Raw genomic sequence first — 18,795 nt, forward strand, 5'->3', positions numbered from 1 at the left:
TCAATTGTTTGCCTAATTCATGTAGGGGTCGGCCAGAGGAAAATGCCATTCACAACAGGAAACGGCCGAGGATTGATTATCCAGCAGAGTTCCCACAGAGACCAGGTTACTATTACTACCATATGAATTGGTACAGTATGAAAATGATCTATGTCCCTAATGTCACCCTATTCCCTATATAGTGCACTACTTTAGACCAGAGCCCTATGGAACCCTATTCCCTATATAGTGCACTACTTTAGACCAGAGCCCTATGGAACCCTATTCCCTATATAGTGCACTACTTTAGACCAGAGCCCTATTCCCTATATAGTGCACTACTTTAGACCAGAGCCCTATGGAACCCTATTCCCTATATAGTGCACTACTTTAGACCAGAGCCCTATGGAACCCTATTCCCTATATAGTGCACTACTTTAGACCAGAGCCCTATTCCCTATATAGTGCACTACTTTAGACCAGAGCCCTATGGAACCCTATTCCCTATATAGTGCACTACTTTAGACCAGAGCCCTATGGAACCCTATTCCCTATATAGTGCACTACTTTAGACCAGAGCCCTATTCCCTATATAGTGCACTACTTTAGACCAGAGCCCTATGGAACCCTATTCCCTATATAGTGCACTACTTTAGACCAGAGCCCTATGGAACCCTATTCCCTATATAGTGCACTATTTTAGACCAGAACCCTATTCCCTATATATATAGTGCACTATTTTAGACCAGAACCCTATTCCCTATATATATAGTGCACTATTTTAGACCAGAACCCTATTCCCTATATATAGTGCACTATTTTAGACCAGAACCCTATTCCCTATATATAGTGCACTACTTTAGACCAGAACCCTATTCCCTATATATAGTGCACTACTTTAGACCAGAGCCCTATGGAACCCTATTCCCTATATAGTGCACTACTTTAGACCAGAGCCCTATGGTACCCTACTCCCCTATATAGTGCACTATTTTAGACCAGAACCCTATTCCCTATATATAGTGCACTACTTTAGACCAGAACCCTATTCCCTATATAGTGCACTACTTTAGACCAGGGCCCTATGGAACCCTATTCCCTATATAGTGCACTATATTTGACCTGCGCCCGCCCACCACTTGGGCACATAACTACTTATTGTATTGGGTACAGTATGTTGTTTATTATAAGGACAGGAAATGCCAACCCGATGGCCAGTCATGAGCAGTAGATCTGTTAGGAACAAACCATGGTGCTGAAAAGTGGAGTCGTCATTTATCAAACATTCCTACATTCATTACTAAATTATGCCGTATGTAAATTATTGGGATTTATTTAACTGTCGTTATATATAAATAAATAAATAAAATCATGTTTTCATTGATAATTCAGAGCCATATTATATCTGTACGGGTGTGAACGAGCACCACAACCCCTGCCTGAAACTCTCCACATACTGTGGTAACAAAAAAAAAACTCTGTTTACCCTCTGTGGTAACAAAAACACCCTCCGTTCACCTTCTGTGGTAACACAAACACCCTCCGTTCACCCTCTGTGGTAACAAACACCCTCCGTTCACCCTCTGTGGTAACACAAACACCCTCCGTTCACCTTCTGTGGTAACACAAACACCCTCTGTGGTAACACAAACACCCTCCGTTCACCCTCTGTGGTAACACAAACACCCTCTGTTCACCTTCTGTGGTAACACAAACACCCCCGTTCACCTTCTGTGGTAACACAAACACCCTCCGTTCACCTTCTGTGGTAACACAAACACCCTCCGTTCACCTTCTGTGGTAACAAAAACAGTATCACCAGTTCACCTTCTGTGGTAACAAAAACACCCCCCGTTCACCTTCTGTGGTAACAAAAACACCCCCCGTTCACCTTCTGTGGTAACACAAACACCCTCTGTGGTAACAAACACCCTCTGTTCACCTTCTGTGGTAACAAACACCCTCTGTGGTAACAAACACCCTCCGTTCACCCTCTGTGGTAACACAAACACCCTCTGTTCACCTTCTGTGGTAACACAAACACCCTCCGTTCACCCTCTGTGGTAACACAAACACCCTCCGTTCACCCTCTGTGGTAACACAAACACCCTCCGTTCACCCTCTGTGGTAGCACAAACACCCTCCGTTCACCCTCTGTGGTAACAAACACCCTCCGTTCACCCTCTGTGGTAACACAAACACCCTCTGTTCACCTTCTGTGGTAACACAAACACCCTCTGTGGTAACACAAACACCCTCCGTTCACCTTCTGTGGTAACACAAACACCCTCCGTTCACCTTCTGTGGTAACACAAACACCCTCCGTTCACCTTCTGTGGTAACACAAACACCCTCCGTTCACCTTCTGTGGTAACACAAACACCCTCCGTTCACCTTCTGTGGTAACAAACACCCTCTGTGGTAACAAACACCCTCCGTTCACCTTCTGTGGTAACACAAACACCCTCTGTTCACCTTCTGTGGTAACACAAACACCCTCCGTTCACCTTCTGTGGTAACACAAACACCCTCCGTTCACCTTCTGTGGTAACACAAACACCCTCCGTTCACCCTCTGTGGTAACACAAACACCCTCCGTTCACCCTCTGTGGTAGCACAAACACCCTCCGTTCACCCTCTGTGGTAACAAAAACACCCTCCGTTCACCCTCTGTGGTAACAAAAACACCCTCCGTTCACCTTCTGTGGTAACAAAAACACCCTCCGTTCACCTTCTGTGGTAACAAAAACACCCCCGTTCACCTTCTGTGGTAGCACAAACACCCTCTGTTCACCTTCTGTGGTAACAAAAACACCCTCCGTTCACCTTCTGTGGTAACACAAACACCCTCCGTTCACCTTCTGTGGTAACACAAACACCCTCCCTCCGTTCACCCTCTGTGGTAGCACAAACACCCTCCCTCCGTTCACCCTCTGTGGTAACACAAACACCCTCCGTTCACCTTCTGTGGTAACAAAAACACCCTCCGTTCCCCTTCTGTTGTAACAAAAACACCCTCTGTGGTAACAAACACGGCCTCATTTCCTGTATGGTTTGTAGATGTTGGAAGGGGGCCATGATCGTTCAGATAAAGTGCAATGGCAAATTTTGATGACATTTCTGTAGAGCTGTGGGCAAAATGGTGTATTTTTCAATGATTCTGTTCAAACCATTAGATTGATGTTTCTATGGCCTACCTTTGTTTAGGCTCTGAGATCAATAGATTGGTGTTTATATGGGATCATTAGATTGGTGTTTCTATGGCCTGCCTTGGTTTAGGCTCTGAGATCAATAGATTGATGTTTTTATGGCCTGCCTTGGTTTAGGCTCAGATCAATAGATTGGTGTTTTTATGGCCTGCCTTGGTTTAGGCTCAGATCAATAGATTGGTGTTTCTATGGCCTACCTTGGTTTAGGCTCTGAGATCAATAGATTGATGTTTCTATGGCCTGCCTTGGTTTAGGCTCTGAGATCAATAGATTGGTGTTTCTATGGCCTGCCTTGGTTTAGGCTCTGAGATCAATAGATTGGTGTTTCTATGGCCTGCCTTGGTTTAGGCTCAGATCAATAGATTGGTGTTTCTATGGCCTGCCTTGGTTTAGGCTCTGAGATCAATAGATTGGTGTTTCTATGGCCTGCCTTGGTTTAGGCTCTGAGATCAATAGATTGGTGTTTCTATGGCCTGCCTTGGTTTAGGCTCAGATCAATAGATTGGTGTTTTTATGGCCTGCCTTGGTTTAGGCTCAGATCAATAGATTGGTGTTTCTATGGCCTGCCTTGGTTTAGGCTCAGATCAATAGATTGGTGTTTTTATGGCCTGCCTTGGTTTAGGCTCAGATCAATAGATTGGTGTTTCTATGGCCTGCCTTGGTTTAGGCTCTGAGATCAATAGATTGGTGTTTCTATGGCCTGCCTTGGTTTAGGCTCAGATCAATAGATTGATGTTTCTATGGCCTGCCTTGGTTTAGGCTCAGATCAATAGATTGATGTTTCTATGGCCTGCCTTGGTTTAGGCTCAGATCAATAGATTGATGTTTTTATGGCCTGCCTTGGTTTAGGCTCTGAGATCAATATATTGATGTTTCTATGGCCTACCTTTGTTTAGGCTCTGAGATCAATAGATTGGTGTTTCTATGGCCTGCCTTGGTTTAGGCTCAGATCAATAGATTGTGTTTCTATGGCCTGCCTTGGTTTAGGCTCAGATCAATAGATTGGTGTTTCTATGGCCTGCCTTGGTTTAGGCTCTGAGATCAATAGATTGGTGTTTCTATGGCCTGCCTTGGTTTAGGCTCAGATCAATAGATTGATGTTTCTATGGCCTGCCTTGGTTTAGGCTCAGATCAATAGATTGATGTTTCTATGGCCTGCCTTGGTTTAGGCTCAGATCAATAGATTGATGTTTTTATGGCCTGCCTTGGTTTAGGCTCTGAGATCAATAGATTGATGTTTCTATGGCCTACCTTTGTTTAGGCTCTGAGATCAATAGATTGGTGTTTCTATGGCCTGCCTTGGTTTAGGCTCAGATCAATAGATTGTGTTTCTATGGCCTGCCTTGGTTTAGGCTCAGATCAATAGATTGTGTTTCTATGGCCTACCTTGGTTTAGGTTCTGAGATCAATAGATTGGTGTTTCTATGGCCTGCCTTGGTTTAGGCTCTGAGATCAATAGATTGGTGTTTCTATGGCCTGCCTTGGTTTAGGCTCTGAGATCAATAGATTGGTGTTTCTATGGCCTACCTTTGTTTAGGCTCAGATCAATAGATTGTGTTTCTATGGCCTGCCTTGGTTTAGGCTCTGAGATCAATAGATTGATGTTTCTATGGCCTACCTTGGTTTAGGCTCAGATCAATAGATTGTGTTTCTATGGCCTGCCTTGGTTTAGGCTCAGATCAATAGATTGTGTTTCTATGGCCTGCCTTTGTTTAGGCTCTGAGATCAATAGATTGGTGTTTCTATGGCCTACCTTGGTTTAGGCTCTGAGATCAATAGATTGGTGTTTCTATGGCCTACCTTGGTTTAGGCTCAGATCAATAGATTGATGTTTCTATGGCCTGCCTTGGTTTAGGCTCAGATCAATAGATTGATGTTTCTATGGCCTGCCTTGGTTTAGGCTCTGAGATCAATAGATTGGTGTTTTTATGGCCTGCCTTGGTTTAGGCTCAGATCAATAGATTGGTGTTTCTATGGCCTGCCTTGGTTTAGGCTCAGATCAATAGATTGATGTTTCTATGGCCTGCCTTGGTTTAGGCTCTAAGATCAATAGATTGGTGTTTCTATGGCCTGCCTTGGTTTAGGCTCAGATCAATAGATTGGTGTTTCTATGGCCTGCCTTGGTTTAGGCTCTGAGATCAATAGATTGGTGTTTCTATGGCCTGCCTTGGTTTAGGCTCTGAGATCAATAGATTGGTGTTTTTATGGCCTGCCTTGGTTTAGGCTCAGATCAATAGATTGGTGTTTCTATGGCCTGCCTTGGTTTAGGCTCAGATCAATAGATTGATGTTTCTATGGCCTGCCTTGGTTTAGGCTCTAAGATCAATAGATTGGTGTTTCTATGGCCTGCCTTGGTTTAGGCTCAGATCAATAGATTGGTGTTTCTATGGCCTGCCTTGGTTTAGGCTCAGATCAATAGATTGGTGTTTCTATGGCCTGCCTTGGTTTAGGCTCAGATCAATAGATTGGTGTTTCTATGGCCTGCCTTGGTTTAGGCTCAGATCAATAGATTGGTGTTTTTATGGCCTGCCTTGGTTTAGGCTCAGATCAATAGATTGGTGTTTTTATGGCCTGCCTTGGTTTAGGCTCTGAGATCAATAGATTGATGTTTTTATGGCCTCTGCCATTATTATAATCCCGGGTGCGGCGAACACCTGTTTTGTGATTTGCCGTCAACTTCTCAATGTATAAATACCGACCTTTGGACAACTGGCACAAGGTTTGGAGTATCTGTGTGTGCACACGCACCTTGATAAATGTGGCCACGGGAAATAAACAGTAAATGATGGCCGACGTGCTGCGGTCAGAGGTGATTGGACGGCCACCTGCTGCGCATGGCCAACGTTGGTGTTGGTCTGTCTTGTCCTTTTATTGGTAACAGGATCTGAACGATAGAATGTGGTCTTGAAAACTACTTGGAGTTTCAAATGAAAGCTCAGTGGATCCATTCATGCAAACATATGGACAAAAGGTTGAATCCAGATGAACGATTGTCTACTGTTACAACTATGGGTTACTATGGGTACATGTGACTGACTGTTGTCTGAATGTCTACTGTTACAACTATGGGTTACTATGGGTACATGTGACTGACTGCTGTCTGAATGTCTACTGTTACAACTATGGGTTACTATGGGTACATGTGACTGACTGCTGTCTGAATGTCTACTGTTACAACTATGGGTTACTATGGGTACATGTGACTGACTGCTGTCTGAATGTCTACTGTTACAACTATGGGTTACTATGGGTACAAGTGACTGCTGTCTGTCTACTGTTACAACTATGGGTTACTATGGGCACATGTGACTGACTGCTGTCTGAATGTCTACTGTTGAATGTCTACTGTTACTACTATGGGTTACTATGGGTACATGTGACTGCTGTCTGAATGTCTACTGTTACAACTATGGGTTACTATGGGTACATGTGACTGACTGCTGTCTGAATGTCTACTGTTACAACTATGGGTTACTATGGGTACAAGTGACTGCTGTCTGAATGTCTACTGTTACAACTATGGGTTACTATGGGTACAAGTGACTGCTGTCTGAATGTCTACTGTTACAACTATGGGTTACTATGGGTACATGTGACTGACTGTTGTCTGAATGTCTACTGTTACAACTATGGGTTACTATGGGTACATGTGACTGACTGCTGTCTGAATGTCTACTGTTACAACTATGGGTTACTATGGGTACATGTGACTGACTGCTGTCTGAATGTCTACTGTTACAACTATGGGTTACTATGGGTACATGTGACTGACTGCTGTCTGAATGTCTACTGTTACAACTATGGGTTACTATGGGTACAAGTGACTGTCTACTGTTACTACTATGGGTTACTATGGGTACAAGTGACTGACTGCTGTCTGAATGTCTACTGTTACAACTATGGGTTACTATGGGTACAAGTGACTGTCTACTGTTACTACTATGGGTTACTATGGGTACAAGTGACTGCTGTCTGAATGTCTACTGTTACTACTATGGGTTACTATGGGTACATGTGACTGCTGTCTGAATGTCTACTGTTACAACTATGGGTTACTATGGGTACAAGTGACTGACTGCTGTCTGAATGTCTACTGTTACAACTATGGGTTACTATGGGTACAAGTGACTGACTGCTGTCTGAATGTCTACTGTTACTACTATGGGTTACTATGGGTCCATGTGACTGCTGTCTGAATGTCTACTGTTACAACTATGGGTTACTATGGGTACAAGTGACTGCTGTCTGTCTACTGTTACTACTATGGGTTACTATGGGTACATGTGACTGACTGCTGTCTGAATGTCTACTGTTACTACTATGGGTTACTATGGGTACAAGTGACTGCTGTCTGTCTACTGTTACAACTATGGGTTACTATGGGCACATGTGACTGACTGCTGTCTGAATGTCTACTGTTACTACTATGGGTTACTATGGGTACATGTGACTGCTGTCTGAATGTCTACTGTTACAACTATGGGTTACTATGGGTACATGTGACTGACTGCTGTCTGAATGTCTACTGTTACAACTATGGGTTACTATGGGTACAAGTGACTGCTGTCTGAATGTCTACTGTTACAACTATGGGTTACTATGGGTACAAGTGACTGCTGTCTGAATGTCTACTGTTACAACTATGGGTTACTATGGGTACATGTGACTGACTGCTGTCTGAATGTCTACTGTTACAACTATGGGTTACTATGGGTACAAGTGACTGACTGCTGTCTGAATGTCTACTGTTACAACTATGGGTTACTATGGGTACAAGTGACTGCTGTCTGAATGTCTACTGTTACAACTATGGGTTACTATGGGTACATGTGACTGACTGCTGTCTGAATGTCTACTGTTACAACTATGGGTTACTATGGGTACAAGTGACTGACTGCTGTCTGAATGTCTACTGTTACAACTATGGGTTACTATGGGTACAAGTGACTGACTGCTGTCTGAATGTCTACTGTTACAACTATGGGTTACTATGGGTACAAGTGACTGACTGCTGTCTGAATGTCTACTGTTACAACTATGGGTTACTATGGGTACATGTGACTGACTGCTGTCTGAATGTATACTGTTACAACTATGGGTTACTATGGGTACAAGTGACTGACTGCTGTCTGAATGTCTACTGTTACAACTATGGGTTACTATGGGTACAAGTGACTGCTGTCTGAATGTCTACTGTTACAACTATGGGTTACTATGGGTACATGTGACTGACTGCTGTCTGAATGTCTACTGTTACAACTATGGGTTACTATGGGTACAAGTGACTGACTGCTGTCTGAATGTCTACTGTTACAACTATGGGTTACTATGGGTACAAGTGACTGACTGCTGTCTGAATGTCTACTGTTACAACTATGGGTTACTATGGGTACAAGTGACTGACTGCTGTCTGAATGTCTACTGTTACAACTATGGGTTACTATGGGTACAAGTGACTGACTGCTGTCTGAATGTCTACTGTTACAACTATGGGTTACTATGGGTACATGGTAACTAGTAACTATATCAGGACCAAACGTAGAGAAACCAGAGCCAGTGTATCTTTGTAGACAGAGAGGTGTTACATCGGGACATTGTCGCCAGTCAGTGAATCATCTTCTCTCTCTTCGTACAGGCTTTACACTGGACCCTCGCAACCCGCCAGTTGACCGGTAAGTAGCTCACAACAGACTCACCTTTGACCCCAAATCTAAACCCTAGCCCATAGGCACTTGTGTAGCTTGGAGAGGATTGGGTAGGGTATAAGCAATACAGTAAATCTTTCGCCTGGCCTATCAGGGCAAGACAAAGCTGGTACCATATTGCTTCCATCAACCCAGTCCTCTTAGTGCTCCACAAGTGACAGGTGTTCGATTTTAGGGCGTGGTGGTTCCTCTCCACCAATCATTCCCAAGTCTTCTTCTTTCCACCAATCATTTCCTTGCCCTTCCTCTCTCCACCAATCATTCCCAGCCCCTTGCCCTCCCCCAACCAATAATCAGTCCATTTTTCCCCAAGGCGGTTCCCCACTGGAGTGAGGAGAGATGTTTTTCTCAATGGGGTGAGTTCAGGGGCACCCTGCTATTGATTTCAGTTATATATTAAACTGTCATTGATATTAACATGTGGTTCATTTGATCCCCAGTCCTATTGATAGTAACATGTGGTTCATTTGATCCCCAGTCCTATTGATAGTAACATGATGTGGTTCATTTGATCCCCAGTCCTATTGATAGTAACATGATGTGGTTCATTTGATCCCCAGTCCTATTGATAGTAACATGATGTGGTTAATTTGATCCCCAGTCCTATTGATAGTAACATGATGTGGTTCATTTGATCCCCAGTCCTATTGATAGTAACATGTGGTTCATTTGATCCCCAGTCCTATTGATAGTAACATGATGTGGTTCATTTGATCCACAGTCCTACAATGATTACATGAGAGAGTTCCACCACACCGTTGGGCAGCCTACTCCTTGGCAAGGAATGGTATGTTAAAAATTATTTAGAATGTACATGTTACATGTTCTAGAATCTACAGTAGATGCTCAATGTTCTAGAATCTACAGTAGATGCTCAATGTTCTAGAATCGGTCATTGGGCCTGAATCGGCCCTTTGTCCCTAAGCAATTTGTATGTCTAGTCCTAAATGTGGGACTTGGTAAAAATGTCCATGTGACGCTAGTGGGAATTTATCATACCATCCTGGTCAGCAGCATACCACCCTGCATCCCACTGCAGGCTTACTTCTGAAGCTAAGTGGGGTTGGTCCTGGTCGGTCCCTGAATGGGAGACCAGATGCTGCTGGAAGTGGTGTTGGAGGGACAGTAGGAGGCACCCTTTCCTCTGGTCTAAAAAAAATATCCCAATGGCCCAGGGCAGTGATTTGGGACATTGCCCTAAGTAGGGTGCTGTCTTTCAGATGGAACGTTAAACGGGGGTCATGACTCTGTGGTCCCTAAATATCCCATGGCACTTAGCGTAAGAGTAGGGGTGTCAACCCTGGGGTCCTGGCTAAATTCCCAATATGGCCCTCATATCATCACGGTCACCTAATTATCCCGTTTACAATTGGCTTATTCATCCCCCTCTCCCGTGTTGCTATAAATGAGAATGTGTTCTCAGTCAACTTAAAAAAAATAAGGGTCAAATAAAATAGCAATCTCCCTCTTGCCTTCATTATGTGCTTTCAGTAAATTGACCTGATGTCTAACTATGCTCAATCTGAATGACTGATAGCGGGTGATCTTCATCTAGATTGGTTGATGCCAGTATCTGATGGTATGAAAGATATTTGTACTGTGCTGAGAATGAAAGCAACTCGCTGGCTTTTCACCCTGAAAAATCTACTATTTACATATTATTCTAACAAATGCCCCTCGTAAGTTTATAGCCAATGGGGTATATGCCAACGAGTTCAGTAACCATTGTCCCGTTTCCTGTATACATTTTTTAAACTTCCTAAATCGCGCGTTATTACTAAGAGACATTGTAGGAATTTTATCCTCTCTGGATATGTAGGACGGTAGCGTCCCACTTGGCCAAAAGCCAGTGAAAATGCAGAGCGCCAGATTCCAATAAATTACTATAAAAATCTAACTTTCATGAAATCACACATGTAAGATAGCAAATTAAAGCTGCACCTGTTGTGAATCCAGCCAACATGTCAGTTTTCAAAAAGGCTTTTCGGCGAAAGCAAACGATGCTATTATCTGAGGATAGCACCTCCGTAAACAAAGAGAGAAAAGCATATTTCAACCCTGCAGGCGCAACACAAAATGCAGAAATAAAAAATATAATTCATGCCTTACCTTTGATGAGCTTCTTTTGTTGGCACTCCAATATGTCCCATAAACATCACAAATGGTCTTTTTGTTTGATTAATCCGGTCCATATATATCCAAAATGTCCATTTATTTAGCGCGTTTGATCCAGAAAAACACAGATTCCAACTTGTGCAACTTGACTACAAAATGTCTCAAAAGTTACCTGTAAATTATGCCAAAACATTTCAAACTACTTTTGTAATACAACTTTAGGTATTTTTAAAGTAAATAATCAATAAAATTGAAGACGGGATGATCTGTGTTCAATACAGGAGGAAAACAAACTGTAGCTTTCTGGTCTCGCGCCTCTATCTAACAGTACACTACAAGTGACCCTCGTTCAAGATGGCCGTACTTCTTCATTACACAAAGGAATAACCTCAACCAATTTCTAAAGACTGTTGACATCCAGTGGAAGCGGTGGGAACTGCAAGCAAGTCCCTTCGAAATCTGGATTCCCAATGAAAACCATTGAAAAGAGTGACCTAAAAAAAACAAAATCTGGATGGTTTGTCCTCGGGGTTTCGCCTGTCAAATAAGTTATGCTATACTCACAGACATGATTCAAACAGTTTTAGAAACGTCAAGTGTTTTCTATCCAAATCTACTAATAATATGCATATTTTATCTCCTGGGGATGAGGAGCAAGCAGTTGAATTTGGGCATGCATTTCATCCGGACGTGAAAATACTACCCCCTGTCACCAAGAAGTTAATGAGCCACGTTTTTTTGTCTGAGCTGGGCTGGATGTGTCGACTCACTCGGATCAGGCCCTTAATTGTTTTATTTCCCCGTCTAACTATGTTGCAGATAAACATGCACCGTACAAAAAGCTAAGGGTAAAAGACTGATTTAATCCTCGGATTACGCATGATTTACCTGAGAAATTACAGGAACGAAATATATCTTGGGTTAAGACTAGACGGACTGATTCTACATCTGATTGGCAGCCTTTCGGACATTTGAGAAATAGATGTTCATCCCTGATTTAAAAACAATATCAACATATTCCTTGAATTGTATATCAGAGAGTGGGGGTAATCCAGCGAACTTCTGGAAAGTGGTCAAATATTTCACTGCCTCTGGTCCCATACCAGACAAATTGACATTTTGTGGTGCTTTTAATAACTATTTTTGCTTCAGCAGGCCACCTGTTTGAAATGATAGTCTCTGAAAATTCATCTCATTCCACTAGAGGGAGACCTTTAGTCACCTCAGAACAGATTGTACAGAATGATGCACTAACAGACTCACATTTTATTTTCACTTCAACCACTTGATGTCTAAGTGCTTTGGTACAGATTGATGTTAATTAAATCCATAGGAGTTGATTCACTTGATTCCTTCTAAATGCAGTATAAAACCATAGGAGCTGATTCAATTGATTCCTTCTAAATGCAGTATAAAACCATAGGAGCTGATTCACTTTCTGCTCCAGTTACTGGAGAACCACTGAGCTATATATATTTTTTTTTACTTGACGATAGTTTCTGGTGATATTCCTAAGATCTGTCTTTCCCCTACATAAAGGAGGAGATCCTTCTGACTTCGTTTATTTGGAATTTGGACGGTAGTTATCTTGCCTTTTCCAAAGTTTTAGAATCTCTGGCCAACTGATACCTAAGAACTTTTTTCTTTTTTTTTCACTTCCTCTATTCAACAATCCGGTTTTAGACTTGGACATAGCAGTGTTTCAGCTGCTTGTTTCAGATCAGTGTCTGTACTGTATAAAACCTGTCAGCAATGGGCGTGGCTGAAGTAGTCCAATCCACTCATTTTTGAAGGGGTGTCCACATACTGCTGTGTATGTATGTAATGTATGTATGTGAAACTAGATAGAGATGTATCAACACTATATATATATATATTCACCCCCAAATATATATATATATTAGTGTTGATACATCTCTATCTAGTTTCATATATCTACATCTCTATGGTTTGATTGATCAAAAGAGGAAAATGCAGCTAAACGAAAGACCTGATTGGTCGAAACAGCTTGCCGTATGCGACCTCCTGTCATATAATAGGCCGATCTGCTCCTACACTTTTTTTAAATATGTTTTTTTATCTGCATCACACTGACCACTTTATCAACCTGCCATTGAGGACTTTTTCTCCACTGACCTGTTCATCCATTAATTGTATAAATCTAATAAGATGCTCCTTTTCATCTGTAGGCACAGTACCCTGGGATGGAGCAGCAACCTCACCACCCGTTCTACCAACACCATCCTCCTCCTCCCCAGTCACACCCACCCTATGCTGGGCAACACCCTGTACCACACGACGCCCGCTTCAGAGAACCTGTACCACACGACGCCCGCTTCAGAGAACCTGTACCTCACGACGCCCGCTTCAGAGAACCTGTACCACACGAAGCCCGCTTCAGAGAACCTGTACCACACGACGCCCGCTTCAGAGAGAAGAGACTTGTCCGCTCCTATAGCTCCAGCGTGGTAAACGCTTGTTTCTGTCTGCTCTGATGTGATTACTTGTTTTAAAAGAGGACATGGAGGGCAGTGGAAGTTGATTTTAAAAACGCAACAGAAAATTACAAATGACAAACTTAAGGGCTGAATGAATTACTTTAATTTTTTTAAAAATCAATATAAAGAAGAGCTTTTATCAACTTCCACTGAGTGGCTGGATATCCTCGTCACTTCAGTTTACTCCTCACGCACCTTGTTTGGAGCGAGATGGTGTCCGTGTTCCCTTGTCTTACGTAGTGACCACTTGTTTTGTCATACGACGAAACAGGAAATGTTTCATTTAGTTACAATACAGCTGTTTATGAGTAGTTTGCTCCACTGAGCTCGTACTTGATAGATGTCCAGTGCCCGGCCTACCCCAAACAGAAGGACTGTGCATTACCCATTCACATATCAAATGTTCACTTCGATTGTGTTCATGTCCAGAGGGGGGAGTTTAAACTAGTGAAACGCCACATCTCTCTCTCTCTCCCTCTGCAGCATGACTATGATATGCGCGTGGATGACTTCCTGAGACGGACCCAGGCCGTGGTGACCAGTCGCCGCAGCCGTCCACGGGAACGAGACAGGCAAAGGGAGCGAGAACGGCCCAGAGATGCCCGCCGGGACCGAGATCGTGGACGCGACCGGGAGAGAGACAGGATCAGGGAGAAGGAGAAGGAGAGGGGGCACCACAGGAGATAATTTGGGACTAAAATCAAACAGCAAGTCCTCTGCAGTAGTTTATTTTACCGCGTTTCCTTTTTATAAAATAATCTGTGTCTTTTTTTAAGTGATTTATTGTCCTCTTGTTTTTTTTTTTTAAACGTTATGTTGTCAAGTCATCCGCTCATGTGTATCATAAATGCAGTGTAACTGAACAAAGGCAATACCAGGAGAAAGTGGTTTGGACCGTCAAACTATTGCAGATGTTTATGTTAGTTTGTTTTTGTTTCTTCCTGAGACCCAGACAGACAGTAATGACTTTTTTAAAATGTTTTTCATGCCACATTTGTCTTTTACGTTGTTCATAATTGTACCTGGTTCACATTAAGATGTAAGACTTAAAGGGGTATAATTGAGTTGTACTGAATCTGTTGTAGTAAGTCCCTTTTTTGTTTCCTGGTCTTTTTAGTTTCAAGCAGTTGCATTTTTTTTTCTTGTGTTTTTAACCGGTCCAGAAGCAAAAAGCAATATTGTCTGTCTAGATCTTGATTTTCTGAAGTTTTAAATCCAGACTCTAATCAGTGCTGTAAGGCGATGAGAGAATGTTTGCTTGGGGGGTGGGGTGGGGTATGTTTTGAAGGTCTGTTTTGTACAACAAAAATACTGTGTATTTTACTACTGTCGTCAGTTGATAAGTAAAAGACTGGTCTGGATTGATTCACTTTATAGAAACTGTTTTTACTCAGAACTGAGTATATTTTTAAGGCTTTCAAACCTTTATGAAACCAGTCATAACACCTTTGCGTGTTGAAGTATAATAAAAAGCTTTACATCACGTTGAACATCGTAATCAATGAATCGTATATATACTGATAAGGGGGCGCTGTGTCGTTCTTATATATACTGATAGGGGGCGTTGTGTCGTTCGTGTATATATACTGATAGGGGGCGTTGTGTCGTTCGTATATATATATATATATATATACTGATAGGGGGCGTTGTGTCGTTCGTATATATACTGATAGGGGCGCTGTGTCGTTCATATATATATATATACTGAGGGGGCGTTGTGTCGTTCGTATATATACTGATAGGGGGCGTTGTGTCGTTCGTATATATACTGATAGGGGGCGCTGTGTCGTTCGTATATATACTGATAGGGGGCGCTGTGTCGTTCGTATATATACTGATAGGGGGCGTTGTGTCGTTCGTATATATACTGATAGGGGGCGCTGTGTCGTTCGTATATATACTGATAGGGGGCGCTGTGTCGTTCGTATATATACTGATAGGGGCGCTGTGTTGTTCGTATATATACTGATAGGGGGCGCTGTGTCGTTCGTATGTATACTGATAGGGGCGCTGTGTCGTTCGTATATATACTGATAGGGGGCGCTGTGTCGTTCGTATATATACTGATAGGGGGCGCTGTGTCGTTCGTATATATACTGATAGGGGGCGCTGTGTCGTTCGTATATATACTGATAGGGGCGTTGTGGTGTTCGTATATATACTGATAGGGGGCGCTGTGTCGTTCGTATATATACTGATAGGGGGCGCTGTGTCGTTCGTATATATACTGATAGGGGGCGCTGTGTCGTTCGTATGTATACTGATAGGGGCGCTGTGTCGTTCGTATATATACTGATAGGGGCGCTGTGTCGTTCGTATATATACTGATAGGGGCGCTGTGTCGTTCGTATATATACTGATAGGGGGCGCTGTGTCGTTCGTATATATACTGATAGGGGGCGTTGTGTCGTTCGTATATATACTGATAGGGGGCGCTGTGTCGTTCGTATATATACTGATAGGGGGCGCTGTGTCGTTCGTATGTATACTGATAGGGGGCGCTGTGTCGTTCGTATATATACTGATAGGGGGCGCTGTGTTGTTCGTATGTATACTGATAGGGGCGCTGTGTCGTTCGTATGTATACTGATAGGGGGTGTTGTGTTGTTCGTATATATACTGATAGGGGGCGCTGTGTCGTTCGTATATATACTGATAGGGGGCGCTGTGTCGTTCGTATGTATACTGATAGGGGCGCTGTGTCGTTCGTATATATACTGATAGGGGGCGCTGTGTCGTTCGTATATATACTGATGGGGGCGCTGTGTCGTTTGTATCTATACTGATAGGGGGCGTTGTGTCGTTCGTATATATACTGATAGGGGGCGCTGTGTCGTTCGTATATATACTGATAGGGGGCGCTGTGTCGTTCGTATATATACTGATAGGGGGTGCTGTGTCGTTCGTATATATACTTATAGGGGCGCTGTGTCGTTCGTATATATACTGATAGGGGGCGCTGTGTCGTTCGTATATATACTGATAGGGGGCGCTGTGTCGTTCGTATATATACTGATAGGGGGCGCTGTGTCGTTCGTATATATACTGATAGGGGCGCTGTGTCGTTCGTATGTATACTGATAGGGGGCGCTGTGTCGTTCGTATATATACTGATAGGGGGTGCTGTGTCGTTCGTATATATACTGATAGGGGGTGCTGTGTCGTTCGTATATATACTGATAGGAGGGCGCTGTGTCGTTCGTATATATACTGATAGGGGGGTGCTGTGTCGTTCATATATATACTTATAGGGGGCGCTGTGTCATTCGTATATATACTGATAGGGGTGCGCTGTGTCGTTCATATATATACTGATAGGAGGGCGCTGTCTCGAAGCCACCGTACCTCCATCTTGGCACTCCCCTCACCATTGTAAAACATCTATTTTAATTTATTACAGACACCCCCCCCCACACACCTCCCTGATTCAGAGGGGTTGGGTTAAATGCTGAAGACATTTCAATTCAACGCATTGTTGTGGAACTGACTAGCTATCCCCAACTGACTAGCTATCCCCAACTGACGAGCTATCCCCAACTGACGAGCTATCCCCAACTGACGAGCTATCCCCAACTGACTAGCTATCCCCAACTGACTAGCTATCCCCAACTGACTATCTATCCCCAACTGACTATCCCCAACTGAGCTATCCCCAACTGACGAGCTATCCCCAACTGACGAGCTATCCCCAACTGACGAGCTATCCCCAACTGACGAGCTATCCCCAACTGACTAGCTATCCCCAACTGACGAGCTATCCCCAACTGACGAGCTATCCCCAACTGACGAGCTATCCCCAACTGACTAGCTATCCCCAACTGACGAGCTATCCCCAACTGACTAGGTATCCCCAACTGACGAGCTATCCCCAACTGACTAGGTATCCCCAACTGACGAGCTATCCCCAACTGACTAGGTATCCCCAACTGACTAGGTATCCCCAACTGACGAGCTATCCCCAACTGACGAGCTATCCCCAACTGACGAGCTATCCCCAACTGACGAGCTATCCCCAACTGACGAGCTATCCCCAACTGACTAGGTATCCCCAACTGACGAGCTATCCCCAACTGACTAGGTATCCCCAACTGACGAGCTATCCCCAACTGACGAGCTATCCCCAACTGACTAGGTATCCCCAACTGACGAGCTATCCCCAACTGACTAGGTATCCCCAACTGACTAGGTATCCCCAACTGACTAGGTATCCCCAACTGACTAGGTATCCCCAACTGACTAGGTATCCCCAACTGACGAGCTATCCCCAACTGACGAGCTATCCCCAACTGACGAGCTATCCCCAACTGACGAGCTATCCCCAACTGACGAGCTATCCCCAACTGACGAGCTATCCCCAACTGACGAGGTTTCCCCAACTGACGAGGTTTCCCCAACTGACGAGCTATCCCCAACTGACGAGCTATCCCCAACTGACGAGCTATCCCCAACTGACGAGGTTTCCCCAACTGACGAGGTTTCCCCAACTGACGAGGTTTCCCCAACTGACGAGGTTTCCCCAACTGACGAGCTATCCCCAACTGACGAGCTATCCCCAACTGACGGGGTTTCCCCAACTGACGAGGTATCCCCAACGTCTCTGTGTGACTGTGAGACAGAAGTGTTTGTGGTGCTGCTGGTGGAAACGTCATTTCGCCTAGTCATCCTTTTTAAAGCAGCCTTCAGGTACGGGTGTTAATGGTGGGTCGCGACGTGTGATGAGTAAATGTATAGCGACGTGTCAGAGTAAATGTATAGCGACGTGTCAGAGTAAATGTATAGCAACGTGTCAGAGTAAATGTATAATTTCATTAATTACTGGAACTGATTTGGCCAAGTGCATCTGCGGTCTCTGCGCTTAGCAGCGGTCTAGCGGTCTCTGCGCTTAGCAGCGGTCTAGCGGTCTCTCTGCGCTTAGCAGCGGTCTAGCGGTCTCTGCGCTTAGCAGCGGTCTAGCGGTCTCTGCGCTTAGCAGCGGTCTAGCGGTCTCTGCGCTTAGCAGCGGTCTAGCGGTCTCTCTGCGCTTAGCAGCGGTCTAGCGGTCTCTCTGCGCTTAGCAGCGGTCTAGCGGTCTCTGCGCTTAGCAGCGGTCTAGCGGTCTCTCTGCGCTTAGCAGCGGTCTAGCGGTCTCTCTGCGCTTAGCAGCGGTCTCTCTGCGCTTAGCAGCGGTCTCTCTGCGCTTAGCAGCGTTGTCTCTGCGCTTAGCAGCGGTCTAGCGGTCTCTCTGCGCTTAGCAGCGGTCTCTCTGCGCTTAGCAGCGGTCTAGCGGTCTCTCTGCGCTTAGCAGCGGTC

At 44.1% G+C, this 18,795-nt stretch overlaps 1 protein-coding gene and 1 long non-coding RNA gene across 8 annotated transcripts in view; one reads left to right on the plus strand and one right to left on the minus strand.

The window, feature by feature from the left end:
- Positions 1-14,989, plus strand: part of LOC118376690 (YTH domain-containing protein 1-like) — a 40,394-nt gene extending 25,405 nt beyond the window's left edge. For 2 of the 4 annotated variants that reach the window (XM_052458704.1, XM_052458703.1), the window contains exons 10-15: positions 7-105; positions 8,824-8,860; positions 9,207-9,249; positions 9,615-9,680; positions 13,198-13,476; positions 13,990-14,989. In XM_052458704.1, the coding sequence (XP_052314664.1) occupies positions 7-105; positions 8,824-8,860; positions 9,207-9,249; positions 9,615-9,680; positions 13,198-13,476; positions 13,990-14,193 (728 nt within the window). In that variant the 3' untranslated portion in view covers positions 14,194-14,989. The remainder of the gene's footprint in view (positions 1-6; positions 106-8,823; positions 8,861-9,206; positions 9,250-9,614; positions 9,681-13,197; positions 13,477-13,989) is intronic. The other 2 variants (XM_052458706.1, XM_052458705.1) reach the window with 1 other exon arrangement.
- Positions 146-4,153, minus strand: LOC127906486 (uncharacterized). 4 transcript variants are annotated; one of them, XR_008061602.1, is made up of 6 exons: positions 2,838-4,153; positions 2,732-2,805; positions 2,246-2,700; positions 1,941-2,002; positions 1,708-1,771; positions 146-1,676 (listed from the first exon to the last, which is right to left on the minus strand). It is a non-coding gene; the product is annotated as an uncharacterized LOC127906486 (long non-coding RNA). The 4 variants fall into 4 exon arrangements; XR_008061603.1 differs by lacking the exons at positions 1,708-1,771; positions 1,941-2,002 and adding an exon at positions 1,871-1,921 and having other exon boundaries at positions 146-1,591; positions 2,732-4,153; XR_008061601.1 differs by lacking the exons at positions 1,708-1,771; positions 1,941-2,002 and having other exon boundaries at positions 2,278-2,700; positions 2,732-4,153.
- Positions 14,990-18,795: the final 3,806 nt, after the last annotated feature.

This window comes from Oncorhynchus keta, chromosome 12, assembly GCF_023373465.1.
Source record: "Oncorhynchus keta strain PuntledgeMale-10-30-2019 chromosome 12, Oket_V2, whole genome shotgun sequence".
Classification (NCBI taxonomy): Eukaryota; Metazoa; Chordata; class Actinopteri; order Salmoniformes; family Salmonidae; genus Oncorhynchus; species Oncorhynchus keta.